Here is a 20,720-nt window from a genome sequence, read left to right as displayed (position 1 = left end):
AGTTTTTTATTCCTCAAAGTCCAGTTGGAGCACGGCGCTGGTACCCTCCAGCAGTAAACATGGATGTAACGGCTGCAAAAGGCGCCCGAGAGAAAAGGTCCATAAAACTACACAAAAACGTTGTAATATTCCTCCATACTGCTCATCCGCTGCAATCCAAGTGTCCTGAAGTGGCGACATCCAGAGTTTACTCGAAACGACGGCTTAGGCTATAAAAGTGTACTAACGTGTACGACGTTGTTGTGTAGTTTTATGGACCTTTTCTCTCGGGCGCCTTTTGCAGCCGTTACATCCATGTTTACTGCCGGAGGGTACCAGCGCCGTGCTCCAACTGGACTTTGAGGAATAAAAAACTACACCGGATTTGTAATCAGCATGTGGGTGAGTCGATAATGACTGAATTTCGTTTTAAGGGTGAACTATTCCTTTAAACTTAATGGTTAAAAAAAATTGCTTATTGCAAAAAGTGTTTGTTTGCAGTCATATTGTACAATGTACGTTTTGACATCTGGTATAAAATAAAAATGCTGTCATTACCATTCTTTTTACTTTAAAAAAAAAAAAATCATTTTAGACACTTGAAACAAAGATGTTTTTGGCAAATAAGAATGCGATTCAACACAAATATCAGAACTGCTAAACCACAATACCGGCTTCTTTATCAGAACTTGAGCAAAATGGATTTACTGGAGCATTTCTGATAATAAGCTCACACTTTGTACATACGCATCCATCACATTGGACAGAGGGACATCAGGGTCTGGTAGACTTGCAACTTCCTGGTCAGTCAGTGAGCGCTGCAGCTGAACTTCAGGGACCACAACACCAGGCTGACGGTGACCACTCGGTCCAGTCCAGTCAACTCCAAACTCCATGTCAACCTGCAATTGCAAGAGCTGAGGTTAAGGGTCAATCAAAATCAAAGTCTTAAAGATTTTTATGGTAAATATGTCTACAGGACTGTAAGCCATATTCATTCATTTTACAGAACCTAGTTTAAAATATCACTTGTTTATCATCTGGGATTCTGTATATGCCCCAAAAACAGCTATGGCATCAGAAAGAGCTTGACTACGATTTCCAAGAGCCAATACATTAATTTTGAGAGCTAATATGTATTATTTTCTCTCTAAATCACTGCTCCTTGTTTGACCACAACATTGTAGCAATACCTTATTGTGTTGAAAGTGCCAATGATAGGCAATATAAATCCATCACATTTAGTTCCTGAACAACAAGCGACGATTAGTTACATTTTGCTACTGATACATGCACTTTATAATGGACATAAAGTGGAGATAATGTTGACAATATCCCATGTAGGAAATTTAAAGTTAAAGTAAAACAGAATTACTGAATAAATTCAAACCTGTATGGGGCCCTGCTGCGCCTCATGCTCATGGCGAGTCCACAGTTGCAGCGGTGAGTGGTTGCCCTCAGTGCATAGTCTGTGGCAGTTCCAGCCACGCTGGAAAAACTGAAGGTGCTTCCGTATGTCGGGCACGAAGCACCAGTGCAGAGTACAGAGATGCATTTCATTGTCAGGATTGAGAAGGCCTTCTTTCTCAAGGTTGGTAAAGATGGTGTAGAAGAGATCAAGAACTCCAACATAAACGTCTCTCCAGAGCCTTTCAATTCTGATGGGTATAAAGGAAAAACTGTTTATTCTACCTACAATGAACAAAGACACAACATACAGGAAAATACCTTTACCCAATACTTTTACCTACTGTTGGTGTATGACAACACTCCCATCAATGATAAGCACAGTAAATTAGAACTGAATTAAATAGGTAATAAGTGATGTATTCAATATTCAGTCTAAATAACAGTTAATGACAAAGTTTAATTTTAATCTCTTAAAAGGACAAGTTGATTTTTTTTTTAAGTTTGTCTTCAAACAATGCTCACATGCCCACATGTATGATGAAAGAGTTTTTGGTCGCTGTAGTTGTTCCTCTGTCCATCTATACTGGCTGTGGAAAATCTAATGCTAACCATTCTATTGTAAGTGATGGGTCGCCTTGTTCTGTGACTGCTGAAGCCTCATATTAGCTCCAGAATGAAGTTCATCTGAACTACAGAATGAGGACTATAGATTTGTCATCACTTACATTGGAATCACACTAGAATAGTTATCTTCTCCTGGTCAGTATAGATTACAGAGAGACAATTAGAGAACAACAATATTTACACTAACGTTAATGTTGAAAAGCTCATAATCTGCTGCCACAAAGCTTGATTGTATTAAGATAGACTTGAGGAGACAGGTTAAGTCAGTTTATATGGCCGTCTTTTACAAAGTGTTATTTTGATAAATGTTTGAATGGAAGATTATGTTACCTTTGGTTATGGACACTCCTGCCAGCAATGTGTGAATTCCTGTTCAGTCCTCTATTAATCACCATGTAGTGTGCAACATCAACATTTTCCCCGCCTTTATCTGACCTCACATGTGATGGCACACCATAGACACCGACAGCTTCCAGAAAGCTTTATTGGACCGTTGCTGCACAATTGTTGGTGGCGGCACTCAAGTATACAATCAAACGACTAAAGCCGTCAATACCACCATGCACAACAATATGCCATCTGAAATAGATATGTATGAGAACAGACTAAGATCAATACCACTACCTGTATCATGCATCTTTTTATGTGCAAGTTTAGGCCAGATTTACACAGAGCATACTGTATAAGCCTATTTGAACAGAACTTCTCTATCTGAAATCTTTAACACACAAGCATAAATAAAAATCCTGATATACTTCTAGGTCAACTTTCTTTGTATTTAATTCCAGCTCACAAAATTTACACCCACACATGGCAAAGTGAATTTATACAAGGTTCTGGTGAGTATTTAGATTAAAAATAGCCTTTGAGGCCAGCTGCATGTTGTAGAGCTTTTAGTCTTTGGTCACTGACATTTTCTGTTTTAGCACTGTACTCCAGCATATTAGATTTCAAAGAAGACAATGGCTGAGGTTAAACTGTTGAGTGCAACTTTAATTTGGGAATATTGACATCAATACTGGGTGCACAGTGTGGGAGTCGTAGCCAATTTAGCCCCTGTCAGACTGTATATACACAGATTACAATTTCTACATTGTACAATCTACAATGGGGTACTGTGAAAAGTTAAAAGAACCAACCAGCGTAACTCTTAATTTTGGTACTGGCAGAAGTCAGTAAAACTGATTTGCATGCACAAGAACATTGATGAATTAAATAATTTGATCCATCCACCATTGATAAATCCTAGTCTGGCTTTCAGTGACACTGGTTGGTTAATTAAAATTGTAGATGGGCTTTTGTAACTGCTCTGGATATACACTAAACTGGGTAGTAAGTATCTTACATTAGTAAAATCTACAATAAAGTGGATGCTTGAGATGTTTTTTTTGGGATGGAATGTTTTTTTGATACCTTATCAGTTTGTGATTTCCATCGATGTGCCATAAACTGTTCGGTGCTCTAACAGAATACTTCCTACGCCTTCTTGGGTTCAGCTGAAGGGTGCGCATCAAAACTCCACCAGGATCCACTCGCCGCATGGATTCCTGGACACGCTGTCCTATAATAGGCAAAACAATGCACAGATATGGTGTACTGAAAAAAAAAAAAACATTCCCCAATCTGGCAGTGAATTCACAAATCCAGATAAAATCCAGACTAGCACTAAATAAAGCAGTTTCCTCACATTGTGAGTAAATCAGCAAGTAGGCCAAATCCCAACATAAAATAACCCCCGAACAAATGAATGGGTAATAAATACAATTCCTTACTTTGTATGCGTATGCCTTGTGCATTCAGGTGCCCAACCATCATTTTGTATCCAGACATGGGATGCTGCTGCAGAATTTGGGTCACAGTTTCATCCAGACTGTTGTCCTCTATTGGAGTTAATAGATTGTGGACTCTGATCATCAAAAATAACAAGAAAAAAGTCACAAGAGGCAAAAAAGTAATGTCACCTATCTCACAGTACAAACAAAACACAATGATCACAAGGAGTCTGTTGCTCTGTCGTTAACTGCAGTGTAAAGTCTAGATTATTTTAAATCGGTGTCACCTAAAACAAACCTCATTCCTGTTTAGTCTAAACTCAGCTGATGTGTCCTGTAGAAATAACCTAAATACCTATCAGTTTATTAATTTTATTTATAATTTAAGTTAAAATCTTTCATATTGTATGAGTTTATAAATGCAACACTATCATGTGTCAAACTAATGTAATTGTGCTGAAATGTCACATCTGACTCTGTTCACTTTTCCTCCAGAAATAGGGTTACAGATTATCCGACAAACTGAAGATGTTAATTAATGGCACCCATGTACAGTATCAACAAATGCAGCAGCACAAATCCACTACCTGTAAGGAGTACATATGATAAACTAAGTGTAGCGACTAATTGTCCAAATTAAAAGGCCGCTAAGAGACTCAGTGGGGTCTTGTCTGCGACGCGCTCGAATAAATCCATTCTTGACTCAAAGTGACTTTTTTAAAGTGTTTATTGACACAAAAAATGATATAAGTATATGGAAACAAAACGATACGTTATGGAAATAAAACGAAACGGTCAACAGAAAATATCGAGCCCCACTCACCCTCTTTGTCTAACCAGAACCGCCGTGCAACTGAAACAGGTAAAATGCTGTGAAACTACACCCAGGTGTTAATTGCCGGAAATAATAGTAACCAAAGAGCATGTGCAGGATAAACAATTAATAATACAGGCCAAACCCATTTTGGCTCCTACACCAAGTTTGTCAGTAATATAAGCATGTTAGTCACCAGTCCATCTGTCATTGAAAACCAAAGCATATAGGCCTATATCATCAAGTATTGTTAGACCTACTCCCAGTGCATATTAATGTAAGTTAATATCAGTAATGTTAGTTAATTTTTAGTTAACTTAAACTCAGATTACAGAGCAGTGCAAGGAGACATTATTGTAAGGATAAATGTTCTATGATACTGTAACGGACTGGGTTGATAAAGTGATGTGCAGGTCACTGTGTGATACTGTGTGTTAAACCAAGGTTTGTTGAGGCAGTTACTGAGTTTTCCTTAATGTCAGTGAACGTGTTCCACGTTTAGAAACTGTGAAGCCTGTCAGTCATTTTCAGCTACCTATGACAGGGAGTGTGACATAGCTTGTCTGTGATTGGCTGAGAGTGAGAGAGGTCAGGGTTGTTTGAGAGGTCTGCGGGTGAATGCAGGAAGGAGCGATGTTAGCGTGTGTGTGCACTTTTGAGGCAGCGAGTTTTATTGTTTTGGCGTTGGCTACGGCCCACAGTAGCCTGTGTTCAAGCAATAAATAAAGGAAAAGAAAACCCATCTGAACGTGTCGTAGCTTCTCATTTAGGGACGCTACAATATCATGAACAATTTATACTAAAAGCTTAGACTAACACACATTTTATGCTCAACTGGCACCTAATGTTAGACTATATAAGATGAACACAGTATATTTCCCAGTGGTATTTGGAGATAAGGTGAGCAACTTTACCATCAACAGGGTTCCCACACATTTTCATGGACAACATTTCAAAACTTTTCCATGACTTTTCAAGGACCCATAATAACATTTCCATGACCATTCACAACCTATATAAGTACACGAACAGAACTGTATAGTATACTTTACTCCAACTGTTAATTATTGTATGAAAACTAAACAGTAAACCTTTCTCAATCTCTAATAGTTGGTTATGTTCGTATTCACTTAAAATACTTTTTGACATTTAACATGATAAATATTGTACATAAAATATGAAAAGCAGAGGCTAATTATGTTTATGTTGATATGGTTTCAAGTAACTACTCCTGCCCTCCACATGTGCGCTGAGATTGCTTGCATAGTTAAAACACATAGCCTCATCTCTTCAAAAGATCTTCAGGTTAACAGTACAATCAGACACATAAGCTTCTTGTGTCATGAAATACATTTTCCATATTAAATTCAGATGTTTGTACTGAACTACTGTTACACTATTCAAAGGTCAATTAAGTATGAAAAGCATGGATTAAAGCAAAGAAAAAATCTTTTGACTGAAATGTTTTTTTTCGAGCTGCAGCCAAGTCATATTCCCAATTTGTAATTTGTGAAACATGTAACAGGGCACGTTACTTGACACGTGCTAAAAAAATAAGATAAGATTTACAGCCTCACCCCACACCATATTCTCTAATGCAGACATCAAGTTTAAATATTTGACCAACAGTGTTTTACAGGAGGATGATCTGAACAGCTGTTCTATTCACACTTAAAATGTTTTTTGTCTTTTCAATGTAATTTTCAATCTATGAAATCAATCTGTGCCCTTTGTTTTGCCAAGCTTCTCTCAAGTTTTACTCTTTCAAATAATCAACCATCTACAGAACTTTTCAGTACGCTATTTTTCTACTGCTTCTTCTCATCATCATCATTAATTATTATTAATAATATTGTTTAAAGTGAGCCTCTTATCGTTTAAATACATCATACAAGCAGCAACTTTTGCAGCCTTGTCAGTCTGATGGCGAGTTATCTTTCTGTCATCACTAGCATACTGTTAATAATCAAAGAAGCTCTGAGGCTTTGTTCTATATGTTATAATACAAGATTTAAGCATTGAGCTACAATCAGGCAACATTCATGATTCTGTACAGTCAAACTAACCAAAAACTTCTTATTGATCATCATTATAAAGTTTCAGGGTGTTCCTGTAACCATGGTAACTCACGGTGCCAGAGGGGAGGGAGAGACGCTGAATGAAGCCGTTTACACAGATACACTGCAGACAAAGTCCAGACTATAGTTGTTATTTCACACATGTAGCACACAACAGGAGACTCTCTGTGTCAGACGAGTTCTCACGTGCTGACTAAACTCAGCTGATAACGTAGCAGCGCGACGAGTCCTTGCTAGCTAAGCAGCTAAACTTTAGCGCCGCTCCGTGTTCAGATCCCGCCCTGTGTGGGTCACTGCACTGTCATTGGTCAGGCGCGCACACGCCGTTAACGATACAATTGGCTGTAGAGTGTGACAACCTGTCAATAAACATCAGCCAACAGTTCCTCCGATCTACATTGATCTCACAAGTCGCCTCTGTGAAGTCTGAATGATGGAAATCCGTCATAGCGACGGAGAACTTTAATCCATGGAAAAGTGTATTTTTTGATAAAGACAGGAAGAGAGGCTTTAGGCTTCAGGCTTCAACTGTCCAATCAACAAGCTTAATGTTTTTCTATGAACTGACGGCGCTAAGCTACATGGACAGAGTTATGCCCTATTGACAGAATTAATGTAACGTTGATGGCAGACGTATTGCATCGATATGTTGCTACACTGATATAGATTGGCCTACCGATGTTACATGCTACGTAGACAGAATTGGCAAGATCAACATATATGCCACATTTAACTCTCTTGTGGGAATCTGCAGCCTCTGGGTCTGCAGAGATATACTATTGTTACAAACCGCTAATGGCAAATCCTACCGTTCCTGCCGTAATGTTACATTACATGGGAAGTTATCCACTGTAACAATTAATTTAATTTCACACAACAAAATTCCATGACTTTTCCAGGTTTTCCATGACCGTGGGAACCCTGCATCAATAAACACTAGCTAGTTAAATATCTCTGTGAATTTGCACACATATATTGCCACCTTTAAAAGAAGATAAACGGGAAACCAGACAAACAGACAATGTAGCGTTAGCGGAGTACCTTATTCCGTACTGTGCCATCCTCCGACGAATTGTTCTCTCGCACACTCCGAACACCTGTGCTATTTCCTTAGCGGTGTGCCCCCAGAGAAGGTGTGCTTCGATTAAAGTGGGGGGTATATTGTACGACGGATGTCCAAGGGTCCCTTCTTCTGTCTCTGACAGGATGTGAAGTTGGCGGGCGACTTCTTCCAGACCGTCTAACACTGCTAGCTCAGTTTGCACATCCAGACAGGTGTCGTGCCAAAAAGTGATCGTCTGCCAGAATCTGATTTCCGGCCGCGGGAGCGCGCACAGCAGCCCGTTGAGCGGTAGCGTTTAAACGTCTGGTTTTCTCTGGATGAAACGGTCATGATATGCAGATACACACAACTGTACGTCCGCAATTATAGCAAAGGTATGTGTCTTAGAAAGTTTAACGTTTGTTGTTACGTAATTATCACAACTGTGGCCAAAAGAAGTGGAGTTTGTAGCGAAATCAGGCCTGACAATTACGTGATAGACATGTCCCTATGTGCTTGGTATGTCTGATGCCTTTGTTTAGCCCTGTCTGATGAATTAGACTGTAATGAATGTGATTTATAGGTGTGGATTTTCAATAAAGAAATGATCACTTTTGCAATTATCCTCGTGACTCTGCATTATCTTTTATCTGATCTGGGCTCTACATTTGCTTCCCATGTTTGGATGTGTCTTGTACATCTAATATTCTTGTTTATGCCTACTCTTTGGAGACAATACTATGAAAGACATGATTAGGGAGGGTTACATAAGCCTATAAAATAACAGTTTTCACCTGCCAAAAACTGATTGAAGGCATAGTAGAGTTACTGAGAGGTTATTTCTGCCTAAATATGACTTGATCTCATTCTTGAGCTTCATAATATGAAGATCTGAGCTCAAGAGACAGCTTGAAAATCTTTTAAAGGACCATTACAACAGAAAATGGGCCTTTTCACCTGCCAAAAAGTGATTGAAGGACATATACAGTTACTGAGAGGTTATTTCTGCCTAAATATGACTTGATCTCATTCTTGAGCTTCATAATATAAAGATCTGAGCTCACAGGACAGCTTGAAAATCTTGTAAAGGACCATTACAACAGAAAATGTGCCTTTTCATTTGCCAAAAACTGATTGCAGCTCCTTCCTTGTAACTTGAAGATGTTTTCTGCCTCAAAATGACTGATCTTTATCCTGAAGCATCATATGTGACAGATTACCACCTCACACTGGCCCTTTCCACAGTTTAAAGTAGTGAAAAGTAGTGGTTAAGATATATTCTTCAAAATGTAACTGATGAGTGATATGAAGTGACTTTGAGGCAGAGCATCCCTTTCAGTCCAACATCAGGAGCATACTGTGAGCTCAGATCTTTACATTATGAAGCTTAAGAATGAGATCAAGTCATATTTAGGCAGAAATAACATTTGAGTAACTGTATTTGGCCTTCAATCACTTTTTGGCAGGTGAAAAGGCACATTTTCTGTTGTAATGGTCCTTTAAAAGATTTTCAAGCTGTCCTGTGAGCTCAGATCTTCATATTATGAAGCTCAAGAATGAGATCAAGTCATATTTAGGCAGAAATAACCTCTCAGTAACTCTACTATGCCTTCAATCAGTTTTTGGCAGGTGAAAACTGTTATTTTATAGGCTTATGTAACCCTCCCTAATCATGTCTTTCATAGTATTGTCTCCAAAGAGTAGGCATAAACAAGAATATTAGATGTACAAGACACATCCAAACATGGGAAGCAAATGTAGAGCCCAGATCAGATAAAAGATAATGCAGAGTCACGAGGATAATTGCAAAAGTGATCATTTCTTTATTGAAAATCCACACCTATAAATCACATTCATTACAGTCTAATTCATCAGACAGGGCTAAACAAAGGCATCAGACATACCAAGCACATAGGGACATGTCTATCACGTAATTGTCAGGCCTGATTTCGCTACAAACTCCACTTCTTTTGGCCACAGTTGTGATAATTACGTAACAACAAACGTTAAACTTTCTAAGACACATACCTTTGCTATAATTGCGGACGTACAGTTGTGTGTATCTGCATATCATGACCGTTTCATCCAGAGAAAACCAGACGTTTAAACGCTACCGCTCAACGGGCTGCTGTGCGCGCTCCCGCGGCCGGAAATCAGATTCTGGCAGACGATCACTTTTTGGCACGACAGGTGTCGTTGAGCTGAGCCAAGTCATCCATCAATCTATCCAGACGAAACTGAACATAGTCGTTGGTTGCATGGTTCTCTAAATCGTTCGCTAATGATCGCAATTCATTCGCAATTGCTCGTACAAAAACTGCCATAACTAAATCAGAACTGCAGCTAAGGGTTAGCTGAGCGGGCGGGCTGGTAGCCAACAACATCAGCGCAGCTAGTAAGGCAGAAGTAGTCGACCCGCATCGAGCACACTCCTGTAACCAATCATGCTGCTGACTGAGGTTAGGACCTCCTACCTCATTAACATATGGACACAGAAATAAATAAATGTAGGTGAACAGAAATGTAGAAATAAATATAAAGCATTTATTTATTTATTCTTTTATTTATTTATTTATTGATACATTTATTTCAGCATTTATTTATTTATTCATTTATTTTATGCATTTATTTATTTATTTATTCCTGCATTTATTTATTTATTTATTTATTTATTTCAACATTTATGTATACATTTCTTCATGCATTTATTTATTTATACTTAAGTGATGTTTAGTCCTCCAAGCTGATGTGATAAAGCTAAAAGTCGGTTGGGGCCAGCTTTTTTACCGCAGACAACTCTTAAAACGGTAGACACGGCGCAGCATTATGGCTGATGTAGGCCTATAGCTCACCTGATAGAGTAGCTCCCTCAGCAAGTAAATTCATCCTCAGCATAGGTAGTACCTTACTGTAAGTTAATGTCTTTTCTTTTCTCATCATCATGATGATTACTGATATATATATATATATATATATATATATATATATATATGGTTTTTATGCCTTTTTTTTTCTTGAGCATCTGCCCCTCCAAAGGTCTCTGCACGGGCCTGACATCGACCATACAGGGACCGTTTTCAAGGATTTTTCTTTGTCAGGAATAGTTGAATTTGGATAAATATCATGGCAATTATGGTGAAAACTCACTTCTGTCAACTTTGAGCATTTCAGAGCGAGAGACGTGTGTTTTTGAACTGTGAAGTAGACTATGTTGTATTTCAATGAAAAAAGGTTTTTCAAACAAGTTTCCTAGCCTGGACATGCTAAATTTGGATCTATTTTAAGGCAAGGATGGTTTCACCTGTCCTTTAATTCATTTATGGTGGAAACTTACTCATGTCAATTTAGAGCGTTTCAGAGTGAGAGAAGCGTCTTTTTGCACTGTGCAGTATTTCTTTTGTGTATATCTACTGTGATGTGTATTTCTACTGTGTATTTCTATTGTATGCTTTGAATTTACTTTCTTTTTCTACTGTGTGCTGGGTTTTCTACTGTGTATTTCCACTGTGTTGTGTGTATTTCTACTGTGTTATGTGTATTTCTACTTTGTGCTCTGTATTTCTGTGTATTTCTACTTTGTGCTCTGTATTGCTACTGTGTATTTCTACTGTGTATTTCGACTGTGTGCTGTGTATTTCTACTGTATATTTCCACTGTGTGATGTTTATTTCTACTGTGTATTTCTACTGTGTTTTTCTGCTGTGTGCTATGCACAGCTATTGTGTATTTCTACTGTGTAATGTGTATTTCTACAATGTATTTCTACTGTGATGTGTATTTCCATTGTGATGTGTATTTCTACTGTGTATTTCGACTGTGTGCTATGTATTTCTAGTGTATTTGCACTGTGTGCTGTTTATTTCAACTGTGTATTTCTATTGTGATGTGTATTTCTACTGTGTATTTCTATTGTTGGCTCTGTATTTCTACTGTGTATTTCTCTTGTCTGCTCTGTATTTCTACTGTGTATTTCAACTGTGTGCTATGTATTTCTAGTGTATTTGTACTGTGTGCGGTGTATTTCTGCTGTGTATTTCTATTGTGATGTGTTTTTCTACTGTGTATTTCGACTGTTTGCTATGTATTTCTTGTGTATCTGTATTGTGTGCCGTGTATTTCTAATGTGTTTCTATTGTGATGTGTATTTCTATTGTGATGTCTATTTCTACTGTGATGTGTATTTCTACTGTGATGTGTATTTATACTGTGTTTTTCGACCGTGTGCTATGTATTTCTAGTGTATTTGTACTGTGTGCTGTGTATTTCTACTGTGTATTTCTATTGTGATATGTATTTCTACTGTATATTTCCACTGTGTGATGTTTATTCCTACTGTGTATTTCTACTGTGTTTTTCTGCTGTGTGCTATGCGCAGCTATTGTGTATTTCTACTGGGAAATGTGTATTTCTACAATGTATTTCTACTGTGATGCGTATTTCCATTGTGATGTGTATTTCTACTGTGTATTTCAACTGTGTGCTATTAGTTCTAGTGTATTTGCACTGTGTGCTGTTTATTTCTACTGTGTATTTCTATTGTGATGTGTATTTCTACTGCGTATTTCTATTGTTGGCTCTGTATTTCTATTGTGATGTGTATTTCTACTGTGTATTTCTATTGTTGGCTCTGTATTTCTACTGTGTATTTCTCTTGTCTGCTCTGTATTTCTACTGTGCATTTCAACTGTGTGCTATGTATTTCTAGTGTATTTCTACTGTGTGCAGTGTATTTCTACTGTGTATTTCTATTGTAATGTGTTTTTCTATAGTGTATTTCAACTGTTTGCTATGTATTTATTGTGTATCTGTACTGTGTGCCGTGTATTTCTAATGTGTGTTTCTATTGTGATGTGTATTTCTATTGTGATGTGTATTTCTACTGTATATATCTACTGTGTATTTCGACTGTGTGCTATGTATTTCTAGTGTATTTGTACTGTGTGCTGTGTATTTTGACTGTGTATTTCTATTGTGATGTGTATTTCTACTATATATTTCTACTGTGTATTTCTACTGTGTTTTTCTGCTGTGTGCTATGCACAGCTAGTGTGTATTTCTACTGTGTAATGTGTATTTCTACAATGTATTTCTACTGTGACGTGTATTTCTACAATGTATTTCTACTGTGTATTTCGATTGTGTGCTATGTATTTCTAGTGAATTTGCACTGTGTGCTGTTTATTTCTACTGTGTATTTCTATTGTGATGTGTATTTCTACTGTGTATTTCTATTGTGGTGTGTATTTCTACTGCGTATTTCTATTGTTGGCTCTGTATTTCTATTGTGATGTGTATTTCTACTGTGTATTTCTATTGTTGGCTCTGTATTTCTACTGTGTATTTCTCTTGTCTGCTCTGTATTTCTACTGTGCATTTCGACTGTGTGCTATGTATTTCTAGTGTATTTGTACTGTGTGCAGTGTATTTCTACTGTGTATTTCTATTGTGATGTGTTTTTCTATAGTGTATTTCAACTGTTTGCTATGTATTTATTGTGTATCTGTACTGTGTGCCGTGTATTTCTAATGTGTGTTTCTATTGTGATGTGTATTTCTATTGTGATGTCTATTTCTACTGTGATGTGTATTTCTACTGTATATTTCTCCTGTGTATTTCTATTGTGATGTGTATTTCTACTGCGATGTATATTTCTACTGTGTATTTCGACTGTGTGCTATGTATTTCTAGTGTATTTGTACTGTGTGCTGTGTATTTTGACTGTGTATTTCTATTGTGATGTGTATTTCTACTATATATTTCCACTGTGTGATGTTTATTTCTACTGTTTTTCTGCTGTGTGCTATGCACAGCTAGTGTGTATTTCTACTGTGTAATGTGTATTTCTACAATGTATTTCTACTGTGACGTGTATTTTCATTGTGAGGTGTATTTCTACTGTGTATTTCGATTGTGTGCTATGTATTTCTAGCGTATTTGCACTGTGTGCTGTTTATTTCTACTGTGTATTTCTATTGTGATGTGTATTTCTACTGTGTATTTCTATTGTTGGCTCTGTATTTCTATTGTGATGTGTATTTCTACTGTGTATTTCTATTGTTGGCTCTGTATTTCTTCTGTGTATTTCTCTTGTCTGCTCTGTATTTCTAGTGTGCATTTCGACTGTGTGCTATGTATTTCTAGTGTATTTGTACTGTGTGCGGTGTATTTCTACTGTGTATTTCTATTGTGATATGTTTTTCTACAGTGTATTTCGACTGTTTGCTATGTATTTATTGTGTATCTGTACTGTTTGCTGTGTATTTCTAATGTGTGTTTCAATTGTGATGTGTATTTCTATTGTGATGTCTATTTCTACTGTGATGTGTATTTCTACTGTATATTTCTACTGTGTATTTCTATTGTGATGTGTATTTCTACTGTGATGTGTATTTCTACTTTGTATTTGTACTGTGTGCTATGTATTTCTAGTGTATTTGTACTGTGTGCTATGTATTATTACTGTGTATTTCTATTGTGATGTGTATTTCTACTGTATATTTCCACTGTGTGATGTTTATTTCTACTGTTTTTCTGCTGTGTGCTATGCACAGCTATTGTGTATTTCTACTGTGTAATGTGTATTTCTACAATGTATTTCTACTGTGATGTGTATTTCTACTGTGTATTTCCACTGTGTGCTATGTATTCTAGTGTATTTGCACTGTGTGCTGTTTATTTCTACTGTGTATTTCTATTGTGATGTGTATTTCTACTGTGTATTTCTATTGTTGGCTCTGTATTTCTACTGTGTATTTCTCTTGTCTGCTCTGTATTTCTACTGTATATTTCCACTGTGTGATGTTTATTTCTACTGTTTTTCTGCTGTGTGCTATGCACAGCTATTGTGTATTTCTACTGTGTAATGTGTATTTCTACAATGTATTTCTACTGTGATGTGTATTTCTACTGTGTATTTCCACTGTGTGCTATGTATTCTAGTGTATTTGCACTGTGTGCTGTTTATTTCTACTGTGTATTTCTATTGTGATGTGTATTTCTACTGTGTATTTCTATTGTTGGCTCTGTATTTCTACTGTGTATTTCTCTTGTCTGCTCTGTATTTCTACTGTATATTTCCACTGTGTGATGTTTATTTCTACTGTTTTTCTGCTGTGTGCTATGCACAGCTATTGTGTATTTCTACTGTGTAATGTGTATTTCTACAATGTATTTCTACTGTGATGTGTATTTCTACTGTGTATTTCCACTGTGTGCTATGTATTCTAGTGTATTTGCACTGTGTGCTGTTTATTTCTACTGTGTATTTCTATTGTGATGTGTATTTCTACTGTGTATTTCTATTGTTGGCTCTGTATTTCTACTGTGTATTTCTCTTGTCTGCTCTGTATTTCTACTGTATATTTCCACTGTGTGATGTTTATTTCTACTGTTTTTCTGCTGTGTGCTATGCACAGCTATTGTGTATTTCTACTGTGTAATGTGTATTTCTACAATGTATTTCTACTGTGATGTGTATTTCTACTGTGTATTTCCACTGTGTGCTATGTATTCTAGTGTATTTGCACTGTGTGCTGTTTATTTCTACTGTGTATTTCTATTGTGATGTGTATTTCTACTGTGTATTTCTATTGTTGGCTCTGTATTTCTACTGTGTATTTCTCTTGTCTGCTCTGTATTTCTACTGTGCATTTCGACTGTGTGCTATGTATTTCTAGTGTATTTGTACTGTGTGCGGTGTATTTCTACTGTGTATTTCTATTGTGATGTGTTTTTCTACAGTGTATTTTGACTGTTTGCTGTGTATTTATTGTGTATCTGTACTGTGTGCCATGTATTTCTAATGTGTGTTTCTATTGTGATGTGTATTTCTATTGCGATGTGTATTTCTACTGTAATGTGTATTTCTACTGTGTATTTCGACTGTGTGCTATTTATTTCTAGTGTATTTGTACTGTGTGCTGTGTATTTCTACTGTGTATTTCTATTGTCTGCTCTGTCAATAGGAATACACAGTAGAAATACAAATCACAGTAGAAATACACATCACAATAGAAATACACAGTAGAAATACACTTCACAATAGAAATAAATATCACAATAGAAATACACAGTAGAAATACACAGCACACAGTACAAATACACCAGAAATACATAGCACACAGTCGAAATACAGAGTAGAAATACACATCACAATCGAAACACACAGTAGAAATACACAGCACACAGTATGAATACACTAGAAATGCATAGCACACAGTCGAAATACACAGTAGAAATACAGAGAAGGAAAGAGAAATACACAGTAGAAATACAGAGCCAACAATAGAAATACACAGTAGAAATACACATGACAATAAAAATACACAGTAGAAATACAGAGCCAACAATAGAAATACACAGTAGAAATACAGAGCCAACAATATAAATACACAGTAGAAATACACATCACAATAGAAATACACAGTAGAAATACACAGAGTCAAAATACACTTTAGAAATACAGAGCAGACAATAGAAATACACAGTGGAAATACACATCACAGTATAAATACAGAGCAGACAACAGAAATACACAGTAGAAATACACAACACACAGTGCAAATACACTAGAAATACATAGCACAAATTCGAAATACACAGTAGAAATACACATCACAATGGAAATACACATCACAGTAGAAATACACAGTAGAAATACACAGCACACAGTGCAAATACACTAGAAATACATAGCACACTGTCGAAATACACAGTAGAAATACAGAGCACACAGTAGAAATACACTAGAAATACACATCACAGTAGAAATACACAGTAGAGATATAGATCACGGTAGAAATACACAGTAGAAATACACAGCACAAAGTCAAAATACACTTTAGAAATACAGAGCAGACAATAGAAATACACAGTAGAAATACACATCACAATAGAAATACACATCACAGTAGAAATACACATCACAATAGAAATAAACATCACAATAGAAATACACAGTAGAAATACACAGCACACAGTACAAATACACTAGAAATACATAGCACACAGTACAAATACACAGTAGAAATACACATCATAATCGAAATACACAGTAGAAATACACAGCACACAGTACAAATACACTAGAAATACATAGCACACAGTAGAAATACACAGTAGAAATACAGAGCAGACAAGATAAATACACAGTAGTAATAAACATCACAATAGAAATACACAGTAGAAATACACATCACAGTTCAAATACACATCACAGTAGAAATACACAGCACACAGTGCAAAAACAAAAGAAATACATAGCACACAGTCAAAATGCACAGTAGAAATAAAGAGCAGACAATAGAAATACACAGTAGAAATACACATTTCAGTAGAATTACACATTACAATAGAAATACACAGTAGAAATATAAATCACAGTAGAAATCAGAATCAGAATCAGAATACTTTATTAATCCCTGGGGGGAAATTGTTGTAGTTCCAGATGCTCCATGCAAAGTAGAGATAAAATACAGCATGAATGGAACAAGAGATAGCTATAAATGCAATAGTAACGTAGACAACAAATAAAATAAAATAAATAAAGTAGACAATCTCAATCTCAAGTGTACAATGACCACTCCAAGTATGTACATATATACAGTGCAATAAAAACTATGGCATATGTGAAATATACATAGATACACATATATATACATATATAAATATATATATATATATATATATAGCCATTTGAGTCCGATCAGAGGGAGGAGTTGTAAAGTTTAATGGCCACAGGTAGGAATGACTGCTGCTGCCCCAGCACACAACAGCAAACAGAATAGCACTGGCCACCACAGACTCATAGAACATCCTCAGCATAGTCTGGCAGATGTTAAAGGAGCGGAGCCTCCTCAGAAAATATAGGCGGCTCTGTCCCTTCTTGAAAAGGGCATCAGTGTTCTTAGTCCAGTCCAGTTTATTGTCTATGAACACCCCCAGATATTTGTAGTGTTCAACAATGTCCACAATAATGTGGCATAAACCCGAGGATGGAAACTGGGGTCACTGGTGTCCTGGTTCCCCTCAGATCCACCACCAGCTCTTTAGTCTTTGTTGTGTTGAGCCGCAGGTGGTTCAGCTCACACCATGTGACAAAGTTGTCCACCACAGTCCTGTATTCAGCTTCCTCACCCTTGCTGGTACATCCAACAACAGCAGAGTCATCAGAAAACTTCTGAAGATGGCACGACTCTGTCTGGTAGCTGAAGTCCGTGGTGTAAAGGGTGAAGAGGAAAGGAGAGAGGACAGTCCCTTGTGGGGCCCCGGTGTTGGTGACCACAGCATCTGACACACAGTGCCGCAAGCGCACATACTGTGGTCGGCCAGTGAGGTAATCCACAATCCAGGACACGGGGGGATCCACCAGCATCGCCGTCAGCTTGTCACCCAGTAAAGCAGGCCTGATGGTATTGAAAGCACTGGAGAAGTCAAAGAACGTGACCCTCACAGTGCTCCCCGGCTTGTCCAGGTGGGTGTAGACACGGTTCAGCAGGAAGATAATGGCATCCTCGACTCCAATCCGGGGCTGGTAGGCGAACTGGAGGGGATCCAGGTGCAGCCTGACCATAGGCCTGAGCTGCTCCAGGACGAGTCTCTCAAGGGTCTTCATGATATGTGACGTCAGTGCCACCGGTCGGTAGTCCGAGAAACCACTGGGCTGTGGCGTCTTCGGCACTGGAACGAGGCAGGAGGTCTTCCATATCACAGGGACCTTCTAGAGGCTAAGGCTCATGTTGAAGACACAATGAAGCACTCCACAGAGCTGTTCGGCGCAGGCTCTGAGAACCCGTGGGCTGACACTGTCAGGGCCTGCAGCCTTACCGGTGGGGAGTTTGCTCAGCTGTCTCCTGACATGAAGTGGTGTAAACAGTGCAGGTCGAGGAGGGGGAGAGTTGGAGTCCATAATGAGAGGAGGCCAGGTAGCATGGGAGCCAGAGGAGGTGTGAGGAGTGGGGGATGGGTGTGAGGTGCTCAAGAAGTTGGATGGGGTGCTAGCAGGAGGGGGGGGGGTCTGAAGCTGTGGTGGCTGGAGACAGTCAACAGGAGATCCAGCAGGGGCCAGGGCTGCAGTGTCAAATCTATTGAAGAACAGATTTAACTCATTGGCCCTAGCCACACTACCATCAGCTCCACTGCTAGTTGGTCTGAAGCCGGTAATGGTCCTCATACCACTCCAGACCTCCCTCATGTTATTCTGCTGGAGTTTCCTTCTGTAGCCGCCCTTAGCCTCTCTGATCTTGACATTCAGGTCCCTCTGAATGTCCCTCAGCTCCTTCCTGTTGCCACCTCTGAAAGCCCTCTTCTACAGGTTGACATTAGCACACAGCAGGTCCAGGGTCTTCTCCTCTCTGGTTTTACAGGTCACATACTGAGTGAATTTCGGGAGTGTTTTTTTAATGGAGACATGGTTGAAGTCACCCGAGGTTATAATGAGAGCACTCGGGTGTGCAGTCTGTAGTCCGGCTATTGTCGAGTGGATGACGTCACATGCCGACGTCGGGTTAGCGGACGGGGGAATATACACAGCCACGACAATAGCATGTGAGAATTCACGGGGTAGCCTACATAGTAGGGACGGAGACCCACAGCTAACAGTTCAATATCCGGGCTGCAGATGGGGTCTTTGATAGTGATGTGACCAGGATTGCACCACCTGTTGTTCACATAAACAGCAAGCCCCCGTCCTTTGCGCTTACCGCTCATAGTGCAGTCCCTGTCAGCCCGGACAGTGTGGAAACCCTCCATGGAAACATTGTGGTCATGAACATCTGTGTGTAGCCATGACTCCGAGAAAATCATCAGACTACATTCCCGGTATTCCTGATGATTCCGGGTTAGCGCTGAAAGTTTGTCCATCTTATTCCCCCATTGTTCAACAGAACAAGTAAGATAAAGAAAAAAGGAGAAAGTTGAACACAAAGTTAAAGTTAGCAGGAGCAACTGGAACAGGCTGCATACACTGCGGCGCATGCGCACAAAGACACATCACAATAGAAATACACAAATACACATCACAATAGAAATACACAATAGAAATACACATCACAATAGAAATACACAATAGAAATACAAATCACAGTAGAAATACACACAGGGGTTGAAATGAAGCTGTTTTACTCGCCAAATGCGAGTAATTTTTCTATTTGTCGAGTAATTTATGAAGACCACTCGCCACTCTGGCGAGTAATCTAAAAAAATAAAAGCCCATCATATCTTTCTTGTGTAGAACTTTCAATGTGAAGCAGCAAAAACAGGAAGTCGTGTGTTTTGATCAGCAACTTAACTTGTCTCCCATGAGTTCTGGGATGGACGCCTCTCATTGGCGGTTAGGTTTAGGCATGAGGAATGAGGAATCAGGGTAAGCCAATCAGAGGCAGAGTAAGGTGGGTCATCCCAGATAATCCCGCGAACATCAACACCACTTCCCACAGCTAGTTGTTCGTACTTTTTCGTGGACGTCAAGATGAGCAACTGGAAAGCCGCTGAGATCCGGGAGATGCTACCGTCTCCTCGGTCTCTGTAGCTGACAGCTAGCGGACACAACCAAACAGCTAGTAGCTTGCTGTCAGCTTGTTGTGTAGCGGCAAGCTACGAACGGTCGCTACTTTCAAATTAAAAGCCCCCCGCTAAGAAACCAGTTCTAAAATCCAATGGGGTGCAATGTAAAGCTCTTTTTTGAAGACAAATTCGTTGTCACTGTTCACTGCCCAACTTCGTGCTTCACGTCACGTCACATGGTTACGCCTACCCCAGTGGCGGCTCTGAAGCCAGAACATGTTGACAGGCTGGTGTTTCTCTTCAAACATCTGTAGGCCTGTAGTATGTTCCTGTTCCTTGTAGTATGTGCCTTTTCTGCATAGGCTTCATTTTTTCATTTGTTTGCACTTTATGATTGCACTCAGCAATGGCATATTTATTTTTTGCCCTTTGACTTGGGTACATTTTATTTTATTATTTATGATTGATTGAAGTTTCAATTTGAAGCCTTGTTCACATAC

At 38.5% G+C, this 20,720-nt stretch overlaps 1 protein-coding gene across 4 annotated transcripts; it reads right to left on the bottom strand.

Annotated features, from left to right (window-relative positions):
* Positions 1–16: 16 nt before the first annotated feature.
* Positions 17–8,288, bottom strand: LOC311261990 (uncharacterized protein). 4 transcript variants are annotated; one of them, XR_014623191.1, is made up of 6 exons: positions 7,719–8,288; positions 3,786–3,919; positions 3,427–3,574; positions 2,344–2,592; positions 1,370–1,637; positions 17–881 (listed from the first exon to the last, which is right to left on the bottom strand). XR_014623191.1 is itself a non-coding variant. In XM_084361071.1 (5 exons), the coding sequence occupies exons 1-5, from the start codon at positions 7,736–7,738 to the stop codon at positions 684–686; spliced, it is 768 nt and encodes a 255-aa protein (XP_084217197.1). In that variant the 5' UTR covers positions 7,739–8,288; the 3' UTR covers positions 17–683. The 4 variants fall into 4 exon arrangements, 2 of the variants coding, with proteins under 2 accessions (XP_084217197.1, XP_084217198.1); XR_014623190.1 differs by having other exon boundaries at positions 1,370–2,592; XM_084361071.1 differs by lacking the exon at positions 2,344–2,592.
* Between the last annotated feature and the right edge of the window lie 12,432 nt (positions 8,289–20,720).

Source organism: Pagrus pagrus, assembly GCF_965226575.1.
Source record: "Pagrus pagrus genome assembly, chromosome: 8".
NCBI classification, from domain to species: domain Eukaryota; kingdom Metazoa; phylum Chordata; class Actinopteri; order Spariformes; family Sparidae; genus Pagrus; species Pagrus pagrus.
The sequence above is the reverse complement of the archived record's forward strand: the minus strand, read 5'-3'. Positions and strand labels throughout refer to the sequence as shown.

Coding starts and splice junctions, on each gene's coding strand:
- LOC311261990 (XM_084361071.1), bottom strand. CDS start 7,738: ATGGCACAGTACGGAATAAG. Junction 1,638..3,426: donor GGAAATCACAAACTGATAAG/GTATCAAAAAAA, acceptor TATACCCATCAG/AATTGAAAGGCTCTGGAGAG. Junction 882..1,369: donor CGCAGCAGGGCCCCATACAG/GTTTGAATTTAT, acceptor TTGCAATTGCAG/GTTGACATGGAGTTTGGAGT.